Here is a 23,427-nt window from a genome sequence, read left to right on the forward strand (position 1 = left end):
CTCCCTCTTCTTTCCCCCTACTGTGCTTGTGTTCAGCTACGTAAATTTACCATTGCAGACAGTGGATTATTTTTTTCTTACAGACTAGGCTCCCAAATTAGTTACACTGCCTCTGTACTCAACAGTGGAAAACACTGATTTTGAACAGGGGTGCTCAACCCTTAGTCCATGGGCGAGATCCACCCTGGTCTAACAAGAGCCCTTAGAGCTGCTCTGCACAGAGCCCAATCCACGCTTGTGGTGCCAGACAGAGGCAGTGCAGGACCAGTGGTCTCAATCCCAGTTGCAGAGCTGGGTGGAGGCAGCGTGGTGTCCCGGGCCCTCAATCATGGTTTGTGGACCCAGGAGTAGGCAGCATGAGGCCCCAAAGGCTGATCCTGGCATGCAGAGCTGGAAGGAGATGGTGTAGAGGCCCTGGTCTCTAATCCTGATGTGAGGAGGCAGTGCAGGGCTTCAGGGTCCTAAACTCAAGAGTGTGGAGCCAGACAGAAGTGGCATGGGATCCCAAGGATCCTGAGCCTGGTGTATGGAGGCGGCACAGGGCCCTGGAGCCCCAATCCTGCATGCAGAGGCAGCATGGGTCCAATCTGGCCCATGGACTGGCCCCCATGCCACTCATCTGGTGCACAGGGCCAAAAAGCTTAGCACCGCTGATTTAAGAAAAATTTAAAAAGCTCATTTAGCCCAATCTTACAAATGTCTATTCAGCTATGGGCACTGGGACAGTAATATGCCTGGAAAAGTGAAACTGTGTTGGTTTTCTGATCAGGGCAGGTGTAGGTTTGCAGATTGTCTCTGGACCAGTAAATTCTGCAAGGCTGATTTAGATACTGGAAGCTTAACAAGGCTTAAAATTGAATCATGAACATCTGTTTGCATCCAAAGCTGCTGTCACAGTGGATCCATTGCATTTAAAGATGCAGTGCAAACAAGTGACCATTATTAAGCCATTCTTCAGTTTCTCTAGCCTTTTAGTCTGGTGGTATTTTGCTTTTTTCTTCAAACATGTAATTTTATGAAGTTTTATTTTACTAGGTAAACGAATTTAGCAAGAAATTCCTTTTTTCCCATTAAAAAAAAAATCCAAGAGTCTCTAAAGAGTTTTCTTTCAGTAGCAATCATAAATAAAGTAGGCATGATCAACTCAGATGCCAAACTCAGTTGACAGATCAAATGCAAGTTTAAAGCAGTTTCAGAGATGCAAGTGTCAGATGCCTGGAGCTGAGCCCTCATTGTCTGAGAATATTAGACTCTATTCAGTGATCCATCCTGTAGTTTGTGACAAAACACAGTTGGCAGACTTTCAGTGGACTATCTTTTTTCTTTCCTTCCTCCAATAAAAGAATATACTTCTATAAATCTCTAGGTTTACCTTTTTTGCTAAAATCCTTAAATAGCACTTTTTTTCCTAAGTGGTAGGCTTGATGCTTTCCCTCTTTCTTGAGGAGCCACATCAGACTACACCACATTGCATGCTATTTGATTAGCTATATATAATATTTGTATTTCATTGTCAGCACTTCGTAAAACTGCAAAGAAGTTCCACTGTTTAGATCAATAACTTACTGCCTGCATGTACTCCAAAAACTTCACCTGTCTCTTTATTTATTTATTTTACAAATGTTGTGTTTTCAGGTGCAGCTATTTATTTATTGAGAAAGCGAACCAGCAAACTAGCTCCCTGATTCATCTATGGTGCTGACAGAACCAGAGTTAGATTTTCACACTATCCTGCTAATCATGACCTCAACCTTAATTTGAAGTACTATCCTATATATAAGGAGTGAGAGGTAATTTATCTCTCTCTTCCTGTGGAACAGATTGTTTTGGCAATCATCCCAGCTCATTTAGGAGTCCTTTTCCATCAGACAAAACTGTTTGCTGTGGGCTCTGTACTACTGAAATCTAACTCATTCTGCCTTTCTTCAGCATAAAACTAAAATGGGGCAGAGAAGGGGGGGAGGAAGGGCCAGGGGATTGTTGGATAGTTAGATCCTACAAGATGCTGAATCCTTCCTGTGGTGTGCCAAGAAATCTCTAGTTCCATTGATTCTGGTCAAAATAATATCTGAAATAAGGGGAGGGAGCCCCCCTCCCTGAAAGGCAATTAAGTGATATAATGGTCTAATAAGTGCCTCTTCACACAGTTATCTTTGCTGAACCAGAATCCTGTTGGTCTGCACACCATGGCTGCTGGGTAGAGACTGCCTTGAGATTGCTCAGATGCCAAGTGCAATGAAAACACTGAGCAAAGCTGGTCAGAAAAGTTTTATTCTGTAAAGGTACAGAAAAAAGAAAAGAAAAGGGGTTTTGCAACATCTTTTTTTCAAGAAAATGTGCTTAAGGCAGAAAAGGTACCTAAATGCTGATAACTGGCCAAATCATTAAAAAATAGCACAACCTCTTTCACTACAGCCCAAATAAAAAAAAAAGTAGAAAATATCTGATCCAATAACGGTACTAACAACATGCTCAAATTTTAGGCTTATACGCTGCTTGGTCTAATTGTCAAGTATAAATAACACAAAAGTCCATTTCAAAGATGCTGCCTTAACTACCACAAGGTACAACTTTTAAGTCCTTCTTCAGAAAACAGCAGGAAAGCAGGCCAATAATATGCCCGTTTTTCATTCTGAACAAAAGTAGATGAATCTGGCGGAACAATACTGACCAAAGGCTGCTTGAGAACAAAACAGGTGAAAGACTTGTTTTGGCAGCATATTGGGATATTTATTTAGGAGGCTACTTTAAGTTAATAGCTACCGCCAGCGACCGTTAAAAGGAGGGATTAAGGAAATTTGGAATAAAAAAAGTGAGACTGAAGATTTTAAAAATTGGACTAATCCCAGCATTTCCAATTTAATCAATAAATGCTTGAACTGTAATCTTTCGAACACTGGGGACAATACTGAACTTTTAAAATGAAATGTTTGGTAACTGGTAAAAAAAAAAAAAGAAAATCCTCATAAAACACGAATAAGATCCAAAGTTATCCTTGATCGAGGGATATCAACATTGAGCACTTTAACTTCTACTCTTTCTCCAGGACCTAAACCAAGACTTCTCCTCTTCTTTGCTTTAGAAAGTTTTGCTTCTGTTATGTTCCTAATTGGAATCAACCCTGATTTACCCACACCGATATCAACGAAAGCTCCAAAGAGAGTAGCGTTCTCTACTTTTCCTGTGAGAACAGCACCAACACTTAAGTCTTCAAGGCAGACTATGCTTCTTTTGAAATCAGGCTTATCAAAATCTAAAGTAGAGAGAGAGAAAAATCAAGTTTTTGAAATAGGACATCAGCAAGACAATAATACAGTTAAACTTTTGACTTCCAGTAAGAAACTTCCTATTGTAAGAAACTACCAGGTTTCAAATACAGTTTCATTAAGCTTTTAAATAAGGGCCATCTCTATAATGCAACTGATTTTTTTTCCTATTGTGTTTATGCTTTGTGTGGTCATTTAGAAAAAACTTATGCTAAATGGGTTACAAAGTACAGAAAGCCTTTAGCAAAAAATTACCCCACAAAGGGCAAACATAATTTGTTTGCTTTTAACAAATGGTTGTACAACAATGTACTGGAAATATGAAATGTACTGGAAATCACTCGTCATTTGGTCAGAAGATGGGCTATCTTTTTCAGGTGCTCCTTGCCAGAACTTCAGGAATCATAATGTAATTGTACAAAAGTATATATAACTAAACAAAACAAGGTAGATATTTAGTCTGAAGACACCTTTAAGCAACAGAAAAGTTATTTAAAGAGCTGACTCAAACTTTCAGATATCTCCAGAGACTCACCACTCATTTACATGTCTGACACGTGAGTAATTCTGACATCATAGTTTCATAGTAGCGAGGGTCAGAAGGGACCTGAACAGATCATCTAGCCTGACCCCCTGCCACAGGCAGGAATGAGTGCTGGGTTCACAAGACCCCAGACAGGTGATCATCCAACCTCCTCTTGAATTTGCCCAAGGTAGGGGTGAGGACCACTTCCCTGGGAAGTTGGCTCCAGATTTTGGACACCCTAACTGTAAAATATTGCCTTCTGATCTCTAACCTAAACCTATTCTCCATCAGCTTATGACCAATGTTCCTCGTCACCCCAGGTGGTGCTGGGGAGAAAAAGAGGTCTGCCTATTTGCTGTTGATCCCCCCTGATGAGCTTGTAGGCAGCCACCAGGTCCCCCCTCAGCCTCCCCTTGCTGAGGCTGAACAGGTTCAGGTCCTTCAGTCTCTCCTCGTAGGGCCTGTCCTGCTGCCCTCTCACCAAGCAGTTGGCCCTCCTCTGAACCCTCTCCAGGCTGGCCACATCCCTTTTGAAGTGCGGCGCCTAATACTGGACGCAGTACTCCAACTGCGGCCTGACCAAAGTCGCATAGAGGGGGAGTATCACCTCTCTCAACCGGCTTGAGATGCACCTTTGGATGCATGGCAAGGTATGACTGGCCTTGCTGGCTGCGGTCTGGCATTGGCGGCTCATGTTCATCTTGGAGTCAATAATGACTCCCTTTCTGCCTCTGTGCTTTCAAGAAGGGAACTCCCCAGCCTGTATGTATGCTGTGGATTCCTTCTCCCAAGGTGCAGCACCCTGCATTTGTCTACGTTGAACCCCATCCTATTCTCGTCTGCCCACTTTTGTAGTCTGTCTAAATCTAGTTGCAGCCTTTCTCTCCCTTCAAGTGTGTCCACCTCACCTCACATCTTAGTGTCATCAGCAAACTTGGACAGCGTGCTTTCCACCCCCTCGTCCAAGTTGCTGATGAAGATGTTAAACAGTGCGGGCCCCAGGACCAAGCCCTGGGGGACCCCACTGCTCACATCTCTCCAGGTTGAGTACAACCCGTCCACCAGTACTCTCTGGGTGCGCCCTATCAGCCAATTTTTTACCCATCCAACTGTGCAGGCATAAATGCCGCAGTCACTTAATTTATTGATGAGAATGGGGTGAGAGACTGTGTCAAAGGCCTTCTTAAAGTCTAGAAAGACTATGTCCACAGCGACACCATCATCCAAGGATTTAGTTATTTGGTCGTAAAAGGCAATCAGGTTGGTCTGGCAGGACCTGCCTGTGGCGAACCCATGCTGATTGCCCCTGAGCATGATCTCCCCTGCAGGCTCCCCACAGATGTGCTCCTTGATGATCCTCTCCAAGAGCTTCCCGAGCACCGAGGTGAGGCTTACAGGCCTATAATTACTTGGGTCCTCCTTACTCCCGTTCTTAAAAATAGGGACCACATTAGCCAGTTTCCAATCCCCCGGCACCTGGCCAGATGACCACGAATGCTCATACAGCCGGGCCAAAGGCTCTGCGATGACCCCTGCCAGCTCCCTCAACACCCTTGGGTGGAGGGCATCTGGACCTGCAGATATAAAAATGTCCAGCCCTTCCAGAAGATCCCTAACTACATCTGCACTGACTGAAGGCTTGATAGAGCTATCCCCAAGATTGTCCCTACCTCTGGTAGGTGGGATATCCTGGTCCCTGTTCAGGAAAACAGAGGCAAAGAAACTGTTAAAAATATCAGCTTTCTTGTCTGGCGTGGCCACCAGATTACTGTTTGTATCTTGCATGGGCCCTACATTGTCTGGTGCCCACTTCTTGCTCCCAATGTACTTGAAAAAGGACTTTTTGTTGTCCTTAATCCTGGACGCTAGCCTGAGTTCCATCTCTGCCTTGGCCTTCCTAATAGCCCTCCTACACTCCCAGGCCGAGGAGTACTCCTCCTTGGTGATAGCTCCTCCCTTCCACGGGTTGTACGCCCCCCTTTTAGTCCTCAGGCATTGCTGAATGCCCTTGCTGAGCCAAGGGGTTTCTGAGCACTCTTACCCACTTTGCTTCTCTCAGGGACTGTTATCCTTTGGGCCTGGAGGATTGCCCCTTTAAGGTACGACCATCCCTCATGGACTCCCATATCTCCTCTACCTTCTGGGCCCTCAGTGCCTCCCCCACTAGTCTCCTAAGATCATTGAAGTTGGCCCTTCTGAAGTAAGGGCTTTAGCCTTGGTGTGAGCCCTAGATGCCCTGCGTTGGATACTGAAATCCAGCAGGTGATGATCGCTATTGCCCAGGTGGTCAAGGACCTGCATTCCCCTCACCAGGTCATCCCCCGTGGCCAGGACCAGGTCCAGCAAGGTGTTACCCCTAGTGGGGCTGTGCACTTCCTGGATAAGGTGAAGGTCCTGTAATACAGCCAGAAACCTATGTGAGCAGTCAGACCTGGCTGTCTGCTCCTCCCAGCAAATGTCTCGGTAGCTTAGGTCACCCATGACAATAACATCCCTTGACCTAACCGCCTCCATAAACTGACTGGAGAAGTCCTGGTCCAGCTCTTCCCCCTGGTTGGGTGGTCTGTAGTAGACACCCACCGTAAGGTCCCTTTCGCCACGCCCCGCTTGTAGTTTGACCCATACTGTCTCTGTCCGACCCTCCTCTAACCTGAAGCTAATCCCTGATGATGTGAGGTGCTCTTTGACATACAGAGCAACCCCACCCACCTTTCTTCTCTGTCCTGTCTCTTCTATATAGGGTGTACCCCTGAATTCCCACCGCCCAGTCGTAGGTAGGGTCCCACCAGGTTTCTGTGAGCCTTCGGATCTCTCCCATCAGAGAAGTCACTCTTCATTGCCACTGACATGAATGAAATATAATTTTATACACAGTGTTGATATATTCAAGTTCCCATAGTAAAACAATGGGAATGGGCAGGACTTAACGTGTCTCATTATTTTCTTCTCACTTGCTGATCATTTACCAAATTCTCTTTTCCTTTTTGCCACCCTTAATACCTGACTCACAGTCTTTCCTTAGAGGTGCTTTTCTTTTCTCTCATGCACTGAGTCTGTGAAATTAAATTAAGAACATGCCTGTGCTAAGTTAGCAGTAGGAGTTTCAAACTCATTTAAAAAAATCAGTTCCCCATATTGTCTTTTAAGAAATAAAATACAAGTGAAGGGCCTACGGCCAAAACCTAGTGAGCTCAATGCCTGAATGGCTTTGGATCAGACCTTAAGAGAGTATCCAGTCAGATGATGGTTTTAAAATTGTTTTTTCTGTCTCCCTCTAAATATTTTTTAGCGTTTCATTTTGTATTAAGCTGCTTCAGGAACACTAAGCACACAACAATGGCATATTTCAATACAAACTGGAGGAACCACTTAGGAACTCCTCAACTCTGTTTCACATACACCAGCTTTGTCTGCATAGGCCCAGTAATTCATCTCTAGTGAACTGCAGTGCATCTTTACAGGCAGTATCAACACCATTTTCCCCAAGGAAGTTGCACAGGAAGTGAATGACAGCTAGACACAGCTAATGAGAGGATGCCTACTGTGACGAATAGTGACTGTCAACACTGGATCATCCTCCTACAATGGCAATTGACTCCACAGCAATCAGTGCTTTGGTTTGTGTTAGGTCAGTTCAAAACAAACTCAGTTCTTATTTATAATAAGAAAACTGCAACAAATGTGTTCATCAATAGCTTCTGAATACAACTGCTACATAAATCAGCCTAGGCACAGGCCCTGTCTACACTAATAGTTGTTCTAAAAATTTCTCACTATGATGCCACAGCAGGTATATCAAATACTAAATATCTCTATTAAGAACTGTTGTATATTTTGTTGTTAAGTAATAAATCGTACGCCTGTTGCTAGATATTCCATTTGTCTGTAAAACTGACACGATTGTTCCATCATAAAGTACTATAACATTAGAAATGTGTGTTCATGATCAAGTGTGGGATATATTCATAAAGCTGTAATTAGGTAATGAACGCTTAGTGAAGTGTATAGGCTGACAAGGTCTTTAGACCAACACAGTTATATCCTATACTACTGAAGTGTATTTTTCTTTTAGCACCAGTCTACAATTTATCACAAGTGCGTTTTTTAGACTTAGCGTTATCTCTTGCAATTGTATGAGAATCGAGTTCATTTAACTATAAGGTTCATTAATCAAAAGATATATTACTCTCCTCCACCTTTCTCATTATTCTCATCCCCAAACCTGCTCTACACTGCTGCAAAGATCTGACCAGCAGTGGGACATGAACCATGCACTATAATTAAACTTTTCTCAAGGCACTATGTGTGACAATAAATCAGTATGTTACATTACTGATCCATATATCTTTATTACTACTGTTTAAGTTTGGTCTCATTATTCTCCGATAATGAAAAGCCAACAGTATATTTAATCAGTACAGAGTCAACATACTGAAACAGTCTCATTTGTTAAGAGCCATACAGCCCACCTTCCTTTGGCTCAAAGGCCCTGATTTAAGACAGGATTCACACTCCTTAATCACTGAGCAGGCAAATACTATCTGACTAACACTGTGTTATAGTACTTTTCTCAGATAGGATAAAGGGAGGGAGTTAGTTGTCCTGCACATCCACTAAATTCATTGAAATCTTAGAAGAAGAAAGCGTGCAGTCTGAAAAAAATGGGATCTAAAGCTATCTAATTTCAGATTACAACCCAACTGCCTTCAAAGGTAGGGCATTCGGTTCTTACCTGTTCGGATGTCAAAGCCTTCAGGCTGAGTCAGGCCATCAATGATCAACTGAAGTGTATGTACTGTTGTGTTTAGCATTTTTGCTGCTCCTTCTGTTCCTTCCTTTTGAATTACTGAATTTACTTTTTGTTGCATGTCAGGTTTTCCTATATCATTTGGATTTCCTCCAGTGAATGTTAAAAACCTTGCAAGTTAGAGAGACAGAGAGAGAGAGAGAGAGAGAGAGAGAGAGAAACCCCATAAAAATCAATAGAGTTATTTGTAATATTTGTCAGTGAAGACTGAAAGCTTGCCAAATGTTAAGTTTCACCTATTTTTGATGAGGCACAGGCACAACCCCCTCTTCTCCAAACCCCCTCCCCATTGTATTGCTTTATTTATTTATTTTTTAAACATTACATTTTACATTTATACGTTTAAAAAAAATGTATTTCCTAAGCGTATAACCAAACATTCCACATTTTTCTATTTGCCTTCGGACTAAGACCAAACTTGTAGTTTCAGCCTGAAAAATATCTTTCTGGAGAAGGTTAAGAATGACTGAAAACAAAGGCTCGGATCAGCAGCTCTATACAGTAAATAACCCTAGTTCTTTTAGCTTTTCCTTGTAAGTTTTGCCTCCCAGGTACCTACTTGTTTCTGTTTGGATTATTTCAAGACTGTTCACATCCTTCTTGAAGTGTGGGGTCCAAAAATGGACACAGTACTCCACATGAGGCCTCATTAGTGCTAATCGGGGGAAAGAATCACTTTCCTTGATTTGCAAGTGATACTACAACCCAGTATGCTGTCAGCTTTTTTGTTCTGTTTTGTTACAAGAGCACACTGTTGGCTTGTACGGTCTACTATAACCTCTAGATCCTTCTCTTTAGTACTTCTCTTTAGTACTGAAGCCTGGCCAGTCATGCCAGTCTGCAGTTGTGCATGCAACTACTACATCCCAAGTGCAGGATTTTGCACTTGTCTTTGTTGAACTTCATCTGATTGATTGCATACCATTTCTCCAGATTATCCAGGTCATTCTGGATCTTAACCCTACCCTCCAGAGCATCTGCAACTCTACTCAACTGGGTGTTTTCTGCAAATTTACTAAATGTGTACTTGATCCCAGCATTCAAATCATTAATGAAGATATTAAAACAAATGGAACTCAGGGCAAACCCCTAGAGAACTCTACTTGATACCTTCTGCCAACTAGCCATTGATGACCGCTTGTTGAGTATATTATTGATCCAACTTGTTATGGATCCATCTTACAGTACATACTTACTTTTGCCAGTCTGTATTTCCTTAGCTTTTTTAATGAAACAGTGTCAAAAGCATTGTTAAAGTCAAATATACCAGCATCCACTGCCCTCTCCACATCCATACAGCATGTCCCTTTACCATGAGAGGAAATCAAGAAATCAGTGGTGAATCCCCACTGGCTGCTCCTGATTATTTTACTCTTCTCTAGGTGCTTAGATTCCTTGAGGACCTGCTCCATGAGCTTTCCAAGTATCAAGGTCTGTAGTTTCCAAGATATTCCTCCTTCCCTTTCTTAAAGATGTATGTTTAGTATTTTCTAGTGTCATCTGAGGCCCAACCTGATTTCCATGAGTTCTCAAAGGGGATATCCAATGGCTCTGAAACTACTTCAGCCAATTCCTTCAGTACCCCAGGGTGCATCCTATCCAGACCTGCCAACCTGAAAGCATCTAGCTCAGGGGCAGGCAATTATTTGGGCCCAGCAGCCACATAAGCAGTTCTGGGAGCTACCATGGGTTGGTCAGCACCCCACCCCTCCTGCCCACAACAGCCTGAAGCCCATGTGCCCTGCAGCTCCTCCCCGCCAACAGCGCACAGCTCCAACTCTGGCCCAGCCCACACCCACTGCAGACTTACCCTGGCCAGAGCAAACCAGCGATAATCCGTGTGCACAGCCCCGAACCTGGCTCACCCTGCATCTGCTCCAGATGTGCCCACCCATGCTGCACAGTGGCAGCAGCCAGAGAGAAGCTGCTGTTCAGTGTGGAGGAAAAGCGGCCCCTCTGCCTCACTCCCCCCAGGCATGGGCTCAAGGCGGTTGCAGCAAGAAGGGCCTGGCAGCAGTGAAGGGGAGGGGCCACTTTTCCCCCACACTGAGCAGCAGCTTCTGCCCAGCCACTATTGTTGCTGCTACTGCTCAGTGTGGGCAGGCCAGTCTGGAGCAGGTGCAGGCTAGCACGTGGGCCAGGCAGGACTGAAGGACCCACCATGGGCCAGATAAAGCCCCTCTGCTGTGTTTTGCTCACACCTGATCTAGCTTCTCTAAGTAGTCTCTAACATGTTCTTCTACAACTCTAAGCTGTTTGTCTCCTTCCCTATCATTGCTCCCAACTGCACTCATCATCCGGTAGCTGCCCCTATTTGTGAAAATGGAAGTAAAAAAGATCTTAAATACTTAAGCCTTCTCTGTATCCATAACTAGATTGCCTTCTGCCAGGGGCTAAGCTACCAATGGGGCCCTGAGCTGTGGGGGGCCCTGGACCTTCCTTCCATAGCGGCAGCACCCTCTGGACAGCACCCGCCTGCTAGTAGATTACCCAGGCAGTGCCGGGGGGTGCTGCCACCATGGAAGGAAGGACCAGGGCCCCTGCAGCTATGGGTTGCTTGGCCACCCAGCAGCTCACCCCCTGGCTGCGGAAGACACCAGCAGGCTCTTGGGGAGGGGAGGGGGAATAAAAATCAGGCCCCTCACCATAACGGTGATGGAAGCCCCTAAATTGAAACGCTGTTTCTTTTTTTTAATTTTAGCAATTAAAAACCCACTGTTTCAATTTAGGGGACTAAACCCCCGTCATGTGTACAAGTGTCCTTCAACTCTATCATGTTGTGGTCACTGTCACCCAAGTTAACTTTCACCTTCACATTCTCAACCAAGTCCTCTGTTTCTGAGCAGTACGTCAAAAAGAACTTCCCCCTACCTGGCCTGCCTACCAACTGTATAATAAAGTTACCCTCACATAGTCTAGGAATTTGCTGGGCTGGTTGTGCACTGCCGTGTTTCCCTTCCAGCAGCTGTCCTAATAACTGAAGTCCCCATGAGAACCAAGTCATGCGATTTGGAAGCTTGTGTCAGTTGTTTAAAGAAGGCCTCATTCACCTCCTCCTGCTTTCTAGGCCTATAGCTGACACTCACGAGCTCTTCCCTGACTTTTATCCAAATGCTTTCAACAGGACTACATTCCAGTTTATACTGCACCTTGGGACATGTGTGCATCACTGTTATATATATGGCAACTCCTCCTCCTTTTTTGTCTGGCCTCTCCTTCCTGGACAAGCTCTACCCATCCATGACAGCACTCTAGTCACATGAATAATTATAGTCAATAATAAAAGTGCATACACCCTTACCAAAGCTGCTGGGCAATCAATTACATAATATGACACACACACTCTACATAACAGAATAGCTTGGATGTCAATAAAACCAACCCTATTTCTTAAAATGCATCAAAATCTATTTTAGCAGAAACAATAGCTAAATGTCAATCAACTGGAAAATGAGTTGTTTTTAAATTAATATTGTGAGAACAGGGAGGCACCACTCAATAGGCTGAGCTACATAATAGTTCTCAAATGGAGCAATATGTCCTTTTCTCAGAGCTAGATGTAACATATGCCACCTAGTTTGGACAGTGATGTAACTGGGAGTGGGGAAAGGATGGTGAGAAGGGGCACCAGCCCCAAGTGCCGTCTATGAGGGGGCACCAGAATCCCCCTGGGAATCTTTGACAAAGCAGCAGCACTCTGCATTGCCCAGCCACAGGAACCAGGCAGTTCAGCCCTGCACCCAGCAGTGTAATCGGGGGTGGGGAAGAAAGTAGAACTGTGCTCCTTCCACCCCATCCCACCCAAGGGAGTCTGTGCCATATAGCAGGCTATAGCTGCCTTGAGTATGCAGAGACCCTGGTAGGTGAGACTTGCCTTCCTTTCACCTCCTCCCACCCCTCTCTATTGTGGTAACCTGCACCCCCCTCCTCCCACAAACCCTAGTACTGAATGAGCTTGTTGCACCTCTGAATTTGGATATTCAGTAAGAGACTTATTCCACTGAACAGTATGGTATACCAACATGACTTTATCAAAATTGACAGTCTGTCCTTTATGAAGTTGCAAGTCAACAAAATGGGAAAGCACAAGACACTTTCCATTTACCTTGCATATGTTCTGCACAGCAGTCAGGCATGACTGCAGAGAAGTGTTCTCTCTATACTCTTCCCCATGTGCCCCATACCTTGTGCCACCTCTAAACTAGTGAGAGAAGTGGGAGTATACTGCAAGTCATAAAGGGGAGTAGAGCAAACAGGTACATCTACTGAACACCAGAGAGTTGTAAGCATCTAAGCTTTCAGAGATAGAAAGCCTTCCGGCATTGCCTTAAAGCCGTACACCTCCATTCTTTTCCAAATGCAGTGCTCTGCCTTCAAGGCAAAAGCGAGGTAAGTATTTTCTTTGGCAAGAAATTTTGTGCTACTTCTACTTGAGGGGTCTCTTTGACAACATAATTCATGTTCTCTTCCCACTGTACTGTATCTACCTTTGTACCCAGTTTTCAGCCATTAAGAAAAACTAGTGACTCCCTTCCCTTGGAACCAAATATATGGTATCTCTGTGGTGCAACTATCAACTAAAAAAGTAAGTTTACCATATTCCTTTTGCTTTTGTTTTAAGAGGGGCATGCTTTTGTTTTGATCTAATTACTGAATAGAGTTACAAATCATAAATTAATATTCATCATGGGAATAACTTATTTTTCCTTTCAGAAAATGAGAACAAATGTATAGTTAACTCACATAGTTCACCAATCTTTGGTTAAGGGGCACTTTATCTGTTAAAATAATGCTCCTTGCGTCACAAAAGTGGCTTAATTAAGCAAGTAGTGTAAATTAATCATTCCTGTCCAGTTTTTTGTCACAAGACTTCAGCACATAAGATTGCTGCAAATGAAAAAGATTAGATAAAAAAAAAATTCTGCTTTTCACTTTCCTTTTACATCTGACAGCAGTTTAAGTATTTCCCTTTTATAGTCAGGGTCTATTACACACTGTCAGGGTATAGAAAGTATTTTTAAAACAATGAACGTATTACAATAAAACCACAGAAAACTGGCAAAAAGTTTCAGGGGCAGGCACTGGTCTGGAAGACTCCTTACATTTTTTTCTTAATTGAACAGATTTCAAGTTTTGCTGCTACTTAACTATTTTAAAAGACTTTTTGGCTCGTCAGATATAAATATCAAATAAAAATGTAAATATCAAAACAAATTTAAATATATCATTATTACTGTGACCCCATTTATTTTAAAACATATTAATTTAAATAAATAATGGTGGTAGACTAATAAATTCACCTAATCTACAGGCTACAAGCCAAGAAAGGACTATCCAAATAATAAATGGCATGCACAATTTCCCTCTCTACAGGAAAAGAATTTTTGAAGCATTTGTAAGGATGGTACTGAAAATGTCTGTATGTCTGGGAAGCATGCTCTTCAGATCACAGCTAAGCAGGAGCTGCTGACTGTAAGTGTTGATAGATGGACAATGCCACACCAGAACACTAGTGACAGGCAACAGCTGTCTGAGCTTTGACTGACATGGCAGATGTAACGTGACAATCCCTACAAACAGCGAGCCTCCTGACTCACAATTCTAAATAATATATGCTTTACTGAGTAGGCCTATAAACGAGCTTGCTGACATTCATGCACCTGGCTTTATTTTACCACAAATGGAAATTCATCTCGAGTACCTCCAAGTAACATTTTTTTCACCATCAGAATTTCATAGAAGTGCATTCACGTTGTAATTCGGTAACAGGGTGTGTTTCACTGGTAATAAATGCAACCACATGGAACGCTCACAGGGGCACAAAAAATGATGTACAGAACTTTCAACTGTGTAGATAATGTAATCAGTATGCACTGTATTGTTTGTGGATTTCAGGGAAGAAAAACAGCAAACCAAAAAACAGGACACAATCCAAGAACCTGATCTTTTCAGTTATTCATACAAGTCATTTTTGTTTATGGAAACCCATTAAAGATACTGTAATGGATTATTTGTATGAACAGGATTACTCATATGACTAAGGATGGTAGGATCAGGCGTTAAGATACCTATCAGAGTTACCTGACCAATTCAATTGTGTTATTGTCAAAGACAACAATACAGTTCTAACACAGGAAAGTGCCCAGTTTTTTAGCAGATGAACAGACTCATTCAATGGCACTACTTGTGTTCTTAACGCTAAGTATCAGCTTTGCTAAGTACCTTCTTGAATGGATCTTTAAGAGGTATTTATCTTTTATAAGTTGTTTTCACTAACAGCTCCTAATGTAGGCAGCTATGACAGAAATAAAATCTCAGTAGTAGTATATAAATTGTCAACAGCAGCAAATGAACATAGCATTAATTAATCCAATAAAAAAAACCCTCTATTTCAGACAGTCTCACATTCAGGTCTTGGTGAAAAAAATGTACACTAAAATATTTCTACACAAAAGATATTTCTGAGGAATTACATATACATTTTTAGAGAGACTGTTTAATCAGGTTACATATTTCATATATCATTTTTCACTCAAACCAGTACGCCTTGAGGGCACTTAGAACAAAAATCAATATAAAGCACAAAGCTCCGGATTGGTGGTAATGCATTATATTGATCATCTCTATTTTTAAATGTCATTGCTAAGAACAAAGTTAAATGCTTTCTTCTTTAGAAAAAACTTTCTTAGGGTTACTGTAAGGTTAGAAAAAACAGTCAAAAAAGTAAGGATATGATAAGGTTAGAAAATAAACAGCACTTCTCTCTTACTTTATTTTGATTTTAGCTGTGTTAATTAATCTGGATAATACCATCTTTGAAACAACAATTTTAACAGTTTTTTTTTTAATTGACAGTGCTAGTTACATAAATATAGGAAAGCAATTACACAAGCCATAATGGAGAATCTGGCTTGTAAGTATTTTCTTGTGTGTATACAGAGAAAAATAACAAAATGTAATTAGTAGCTAAATACAATGGTTAACAGAAAATAACATCTTGCTATAACAATCTAAGCAGTATAAAAAGAGTTAAACAAAAACTGAAATGTTGAAGAGGAAACAATTTTTGATAATTTTGGTCAGTCATAAAAGTAAGATATGCTAGCTACCTCCTTCCCTTTTGCCAGATATTGATTTTTTCAGTTTATGTAAACCCTTTCATATGAAGGAATGCCAATTCAGGTAAAGCTTGAAGAGGGAAGAGTTTTAGCACAGACTAAACAAAAAGTTATATAGCAAGCTTTCATTTCTGGAGCAGCCTTTGGGATGTTACAGAACCTACATAAAATGGAATGGCCACAGGCTAAGTCACTGATGTTTTTATTTAATACATAATTTCATCCATCTTACTCAGATAAAGAAAAGTTAGCATAAATGTAACAAATAAGCACATCATGTTCACTTAACTTACACATCTGCACAAGATTATAGCATAGACCTTGCAGCTTTTAAAGACAATGCAAATTTCTGAGCAGAATGCAAAGATCATCACAAAAAGGACCGGATATTTCTACGGAGACATGCAATCCATTTAAAAAAAAGGTTTTGAATAAATAGAAGCTTCTTTATGATGCACAGTAGTTCTCAAGCTATGAAAGGGCTTTAGACATAGTCATTCTTGTTTTATGTAATCATTTCCAGCAACACGACTTAAGAGCTGAGAGTACTAGGTTCATTACATTAAAGCAACATGATACGCCATTACATCTTGTCACAGTGCACACATGAATTAATGGTAATGCAATATAATCACTTTAAAAACAAAACAACTTTGCATTAGTATGTGCTTTGTTAGATGAAATGTGCAGTACCAAAAACAGTTAAATTTTGTGGGCAAACAGATTTAAATATCTAATAATATATTGAGGAATATACTGAAGTAAAAAACTTTTATAAAGCAACTTGGAAACTATTTTAGTGCTGCTTTCACTAACAAGATTAATTTCAAGTAATTTTCAACTACTATCTTGTATTATGTAAATGTCATATGATGTTTGTGTACTAATCTAAACTACTTGGTAGCTGGATCCAGAACTAATTTTTATGTATCTTAGTCTATTTAAAAAACAGTCAGGTACGAATATTTAACAAATTGTAACACATATGTAGAATTCTCTCTCAGTTATATACTTTATTACATTATCATTATAGTTCAGAGTTACTTTATAGGATTAAAAAAAACAAATACAAGGACTTATTACACTGTGTTTATTTTGTGGGTACTATACATTTCTGCTTTAGCATATAACCAGATAAATATAAAGTTAACTATATGACTAGACTACTTATAGGAAGTAAAACATTGCTTTGTATATGTATTTTTTGAGAATCAGTTACATAAGTCATGATATTAAAAGTCAGAATAATTCAGTCATGTATTTAATTAGCTGTAATTAGTTATTTTAAAAGCTACTAGAGCTATAGAAAATATTTTCACAAAAAATCAATTTTTTTCTTCAAAATTTTATCTTTTTTATCCATTTTAGAGATAACTGATATTTTTCAAAATTTAAAAATCTTTTTTAACCACCTCCAGTTATGATATTGCAATAATAAAGATAATACAACCACTGAGTGACAAAGTAGCCCCAACCCCCCAAACATGTAACACACACACACACACACACACACGATATATATAGATATATCTATCTATGTGTATGTACACACACACAAAATCACTCTTACCAAAAGCACACATTTTAAATTGCTTCACCAAATGTTCTTAATGTTTAAGGTCCCTTAATGTTTAAGGTCTGACCTTTCATTCATTGAGGTCAACATGTAAAAAAAAAAGTTCTTTAATATGGGGCAACTAAATGAAGTTTTAGGCACCTTAATTAAAGACTCTTCTTTCCTCCCACTGAACTGCAAAACATCCAGTATTTCCCATTGTGTTTAATAGTGTAAGTGGGCAAGCATTTTACTGACCTGCTGTCATTTGGGTCCCTGCTGGGAGCTGAGTACTTCTGAAAAATCAAGGGTTTTTGAACCCGAAAGCTTGCTTAATAACTATTCTCCAACCATTTGGGTTGGTCTAATAAAAGATATCAAATTCACCCAAGGAACCTTGTCTGAAAAATCAAGACACTTATTTAGGTGCCTAAACAAGGAATTCCTAGCATTCAAGCTCCTATGTATTTGAAAGCATTGGCTCTAGATCAGGGTTATCCAACTGCCGGCCTGTAGGCCGCATGCAGGGCTTAAGTTGCAGCCCCTAGACTCCTGCCCAACTGCCACTCCCTGCAGCAACCTCAGGCTCTCTCCTCTCCCTCCTCTGGCTTCTCCTGCCTGCCCCCCACTCCAGAGAACAGGGTGAAGCAGGCACACAGTGCAAGTGTGGGGAAGAGGGAGCATATACAGTTATGCAGTGCAGTGGGGGAGTGTATCCACACAATGTGTGGCCTGGGGGGCCCCTGGTTCACCCTGGTGTGGCCCCCAGCCCATGGCTACTTAGAAGCTGGGCAGCCTTACTCTAGTCTAGAGTATGCCTGTTGATATCAGCGGTACTCAAGCACATTGATGTAAACACTGTGTTGGCATGTAAGTTCATTTTTAAGTTCTAAAACATAACAGACTGACTGCTCTGAAAGATCTGCAGCACAGGGTACTTATTACACTACTTAACGCAAAGACTCATACTGAAAAAATAAAAAGACAAATTTTTTCCTGTAGAAATTGGTAGAGTTGCAATACTCATCAAAGATTTTTGCTTAAGTAGACAGAGAGGTACTTCCACAGCAAACTAAACATGTGAGAAGTACTGTTACAACAAGGCTTGGAAGCTATAAGACTGGCCAACTCATTTTGAATATGCAAAATGAAATAGAAATTCTAGCAGAAAGTTCTACTAAAAATGGAAGCTCTTTCCTGAATAGTGATATATCCTGGGACAACAAGGTACCAAATAAGTGAATTTCGACTCCTTCCCTGAAACTCTAAGCAACCGTTTGGGTTTCTTAAGAATGGAATGGGTATCCCAAGGATGAATGCTGATAACTGAAGGTACAATACATATGCAAGTCTTGAATGGCATAAGTGAACACTAGCTCTCTCCCAAAACAGCAGAGTTCTCCTTCACCATTTCCCAGGGAATTATAACTTACAACTCCTGTCTTCAGAGCTGGCTCTTTAGGGCATAACATTGAGTTACCTGTTACAATGCCTCAATAGAACAGCTGGGATATTGCCCATCAGCTGCTGATTCTGTTCTTCTAACAGCCACTGTCAGAGATATTCTAAAATTCTGACAATCTAAAACACCACTGAGATGAGACTAGATTACAACACATTATAACTTTTGAACACCTGATTTCAATGAGATTTAAGCCTGTACTTAAGCACTTGGTTGAATCAAAACCCAAATGCTGAGAACAAAATGCATGACAAATACACAAACTATAGTTGTGGCTTGTATCTCCAGTTTAAGATGCACTCTTGTAAGTGGATCAAAAATGCCTATGTTGCCAACCACAGTAAGTAGCATCACCTTGTATAAAATAAGGTCTTGCAACTGTGTAATTTGCAGGAGATTCAGACCTGCATAATGCTGAACCACATCTTTAAATCCCTTTTATAAACAGTGGCACAAGATTCCTAAAATGTCAGACTCACTGAAATATAACCTGCATGCCAGATGCTGCAATTCACGTGCATCGTATATGCATGCTAGTTGTCATCCTTTATTAATATTTCTGCGGGATTTATTTTTTGCTGAATATTTTGATTTAGTGATACTAAGCCAACTGCACCAACCCAACTGACACAACAAAGAGAAATGCTGTCCTTTCCTACTAAACTCTCAGTTTATGAGCATCTGACTGTAACCTGGTTCTAACTTCTGAGGATTTCCTAAATGTTTCCTTGGTTTTCCTAGCAGCTCTTTTACAATATATATTCAGAAACTGGATACCTTCTACATGCTTTATTAATTGTATAGAGGTGGATTTGCCACTATAAGCTGGTTTTCACATATAGACTTTTCAGAAACTTAGAACTGTCCCAACTTTGGAGGAAAACATGCTCCCTACAAAGTGCTTATGCAGAAATTCCTTTAGCTTTTAAGATTTAGCAGGCCTTTTTTGGATGCAGAATATTTGAACATGTTCCTATACTTGATCAGAATGCATCATAAAGTCAGGTTTGCACAGTGTGGAAATCAGGAACAAAAAATGTTTTGATCATCTGCACAGCATATTAAATCATCAGTAAAATGTTTTCCAATTATTGTGTAGGAATTGTACAGATTTTGAGTTAAAATGACTAAATGCCATAAATCAATTATACCAGCAGCATTTGTGCTGTGACAGTCAAGATTACATCACCATTTCCATTATAAACCCCCCTATTTTTCAGGGGGTTTATAATTTGGCTGTAAAAATTGGCTCCAGCCTGAAGCTTGGCAATCAAAGTCCCACTTGGGACCAATTTTTTAAACCATTTTTTTAAACTGCTAACAGAGTTAAGAAAAAAAGAAATAAAATTAGCAGTTTTAACTAATTTTGTTCAACTAAAGTTTAGTTCAAACTTTGACGGATTTCTACCCCTCAAAAACATTGTTTTAAAAACTGATAATTTTGCATGTCATAAATCTGTAATGTGGACTGGTGCCTTTAAGTCCTTTGGATAGAAATGGTGGATACAGATTACTGGGTTGTTTTCTTTAAAAATAAACTTTATTTCACATGAAAACTTTTAATCTAACAGAATTTTAATAAAGGACATTCTCTCATGCAAGAAGGGACAAAACCTGTCCAGAGCACATTTATACAAGCAGTGCACAGCACATTTTGAGTAATTCTGTGATAAATACTCCTACTAATAATGATTCTAATGCATTGGACCACACCCATTTGTCTTGAAATCTATTATACAAAAGGCAAGACTGATACCATGTGCATAAACAAAGTCCTTACGTAATGCTACTGGAGAAAATGATTACTCTGAAATTAATTTCAGTTTTCAGAATGAAACAACTAATGAAAGCAGATCTGGCCCATTCTCTCTCCATCGGTTTCCCATGAACACATGTTCAGCAACAAGGATTTATGCCCTTAAATGTTACCAATACCCACCTAACCCAGTAAAAATATCTCTATTAACATATGGGCTTTGGATCAAGCCTGTGTTCTTATCCAGTGTTAAAGTATGAAGTACTGGCATAATTTTATTTTTAACCTGCCATTTAACAACATATTAGAAGTCTGGAAAAGCTTTGTCATGAATTCTGCTAAATTTCACAGTTTATGTACTTTTTAAGGACAATTTTATTTATAATCCCTTGAAATTCCGATGAAGAAAAAAGGAAGTTTCTAACCAATATCAAATAGTGGTGTTAACTGTCTGAAAGCAGGACATTCACTTTACGTTCTTTCTTTAGGTGAATGATGTGTTAAATCCAGCATTACATTTCTTGGTCTTGATCAGTTTACTGCAAAACATACCTAATTTTTTCTCTCAAATCCATGCAGCTACCTGTAGCAAAGAGTGCTGGTAAACAGAGTGAAACCTTTGGAAATGCCACTTACTGTAATATGTGACATCCAGCTACTGACTATCAAAGGCGCTGCCTCCTTCTAGGTCAACTTACCATTAAAAGTCAGTCACAAACCAAATAGGAAACCAAGGGGAACAATACATTAACTTGCTTGTAAATATTTCCACCAAAGTTTCACTTTGAGAAGCCAAAATGCTTAGTAATATAATGGACAGATAATGATTCTTCTAAAAAAATTACTTGCTGCAGTAGACAAAGACTATGTAAATATAAAATATAGCATGGTTTGTACCCATATCAACCTTCTGGGATGACTTCAAAACCTGCAAAAGCTAAGAAGGTTAAACACACAGATAAGGGATCTCTTCCAGGCTGCATGAAATGGTGCTGGTGATTCAGCAGGTGGCAGTCTTCCCTCTAAATCACTGATAATCTAGTAACTCAGATTGAAATACTATCTTCTGATTGTTTCATATAGAAGTAAGGCTGGAAAGGACTTACAGAGATCATCCAGTCGAAACAGTGATCGAACCTGTGACCTTGGTATTGTTATTAGCACCATGCTCTAACCAACTGAGTGAAACGGCCTAAAACTTATGCTCATTAAAGATTCCATGACACTTTTTATAAGAGGTGCTAACCCTCAGTTCCTGGCCAAATTCCAAATCAGGTAATTGTATCTGTCTGCTAAAATTCCCTCTGGAATTTAAATTGGATATGGCAGCCCAGATTCTCATTTATACTAAAGTTTCCTACACAGTACTCTACACCCATCTTAAAGGCAACTTTTGCTGCTACAGCAGCATAAAGGACCTTAAATCACAGAACATAAGAATACGGGCTATATTTTTCATTTTCTGTGTTGCTTTTTTGTGTGACAATATTACATAATGTTAAAATGCCATTCTGTTTCATCAGTAATTGACTGAATTTCTATCTTTGGTGAGGCAATCCTTTCTCTCTCTCTCTCTCTGTCTCTCTAAATAAGTGATGTGGAACTGAATTTTATTCCTAGTATATGAAAACTGGAAAGTGAGCTGGATTATAAAAAAAGCAAATATGACCAGTCCCTTTTTGTTGTCCAAACCAAATGGAAGGCAAAATTGAACATCAACAGTAATGTTGAATAGTAAATCAGAATTTTAGTAATGTACAGTATTACGTTTTAAAACTTTTATTTTTCCTAACATGTAACACTTAAATATTTCCAAAGAACACTGGAATTTTCTTATTGATTAAGCAAAGCAAGATTTGCTCAACTTGATGGGCATTTCTCTAATCTGTCTGTAATATAACATTTTTGGAACATAAACTCTTATCAATTACAAAATGTCAGACAACGTGCTGGGCATTATTGGCCAGAACCTAAGTGGGAACAACTGAAAGAGGAAAATGGGAGGCATATGGATCCCCTGGCATCTGGTTTTCCAGAGGCAGCAGTTTCAGCCACCTCTGCAATTATTTGTAGATCAAAGACTAATTTTTGGTACCCATTAGCAAATTCCGGTATAACAATATCCCCCAGTCTCAGGTCTAATCATTTTCCCCAGTACAGTTAAAGATGTTAATACCCTGACAAAGAAAAGAATGGGAAGTGGTGAAGGAAATGGAGGTTTAAACACATCTTCCCTGTTGAGGACCAGGACAAAGATGCACTAATATGGGAGCACAGGGTTCACATGAAGCTTTTTGTATGGAGGAATGGAGGGAACACTTAGGAAAATGAAGACGAAAGGAAGGCATACAGTGAACCTGGCATGGAGGAATAGTGACAGATTGTGTAAGGGAAAGGGGGTAGGAGGATGCAGGGAGTCTCTTAAAGGCACAGGAAGAGAAAATGAAGAAATGCAAGACCACTTGTGTGCTCAACAGGCTTTGTATTGTGCAACAGTGTGCAGGCCTCTTGTAAAAGGTATGACAGCAGTGTAAAGTAGCTATTCAACAAGTTAACGATGCTCCTTTTAAGTATGGCGCATAAACCAGTAGTCTAAACGCTTGAGCTTTAAACATTTTTATTTACTCACTGAATATAAACATCAAACTTACTAACTCAAGGGAAGCAAAAACTTGGTCTTCTCAATATGGTGACTGCAAAGAGCTCACAGGAACCCTAAAACATTTAACTATGACTGAAATTAACTCCAAGACAGATTAAGAAAAGAACCTGTTCACCACAAATCACTTGAAAAAATAAATAAGCATTAGTTTATGGTAGGAGATAATGTTTTCTCAAAAGGAGAGGTAGAGTCCAATTTCAACCATAGGGTGATGATAGAGAAGATCACATCTTAAGCTAGCATTTACCAGCTGTTTTGCCCCCAAAGAGAGAGGA

The 23,427-nt window shown here is 40.3% G+C and overlaps 1 protein-coding gene across 1 annotated transcript in view; it reads right to left on the reverse strand.

The window, feature by feature from the left end:
• Nucleotides 1-2,253: 2,253 nt before the first annotated feature.
• SRBD1 (S1 RNA binding domain 1) overlaps nt 2,254-23,427 on the reverse strand; it is a 214,186-nt gene continuing 193,012 nt past the window's right edge. Inside the window, exons 22-23 of the mRNA XM_006272172.4 lie at nt 8,525-8,709; nt 2,254-3,253 (exon numbers count right to left, since the gene is read on the reverse strand). Coding sequence (XP_006272234.1) covers nt 2,964-3,253; nt 8,525-8,709 — 475 coding nt within the window. The 3' untranslated portion in view covers nt 2,254-2,963. The remainder of the gene's footprint in view (nt 3,254-8,524; nt 8,710-23,427) is intronic.

This window comes from Alligator mississippiensis, chromosome 1, assembly GCF_030867095.1.
Source record: "Alligator mississippiensis isolate rAllMis1 chromosome 1, rAllMis1, whole genome shotgun sequence".
NCBI lineage: Eukaryota > Metazoa > Chordata > Crocodylia > Alligatoridae > Alligator > Alligator mississippiensis.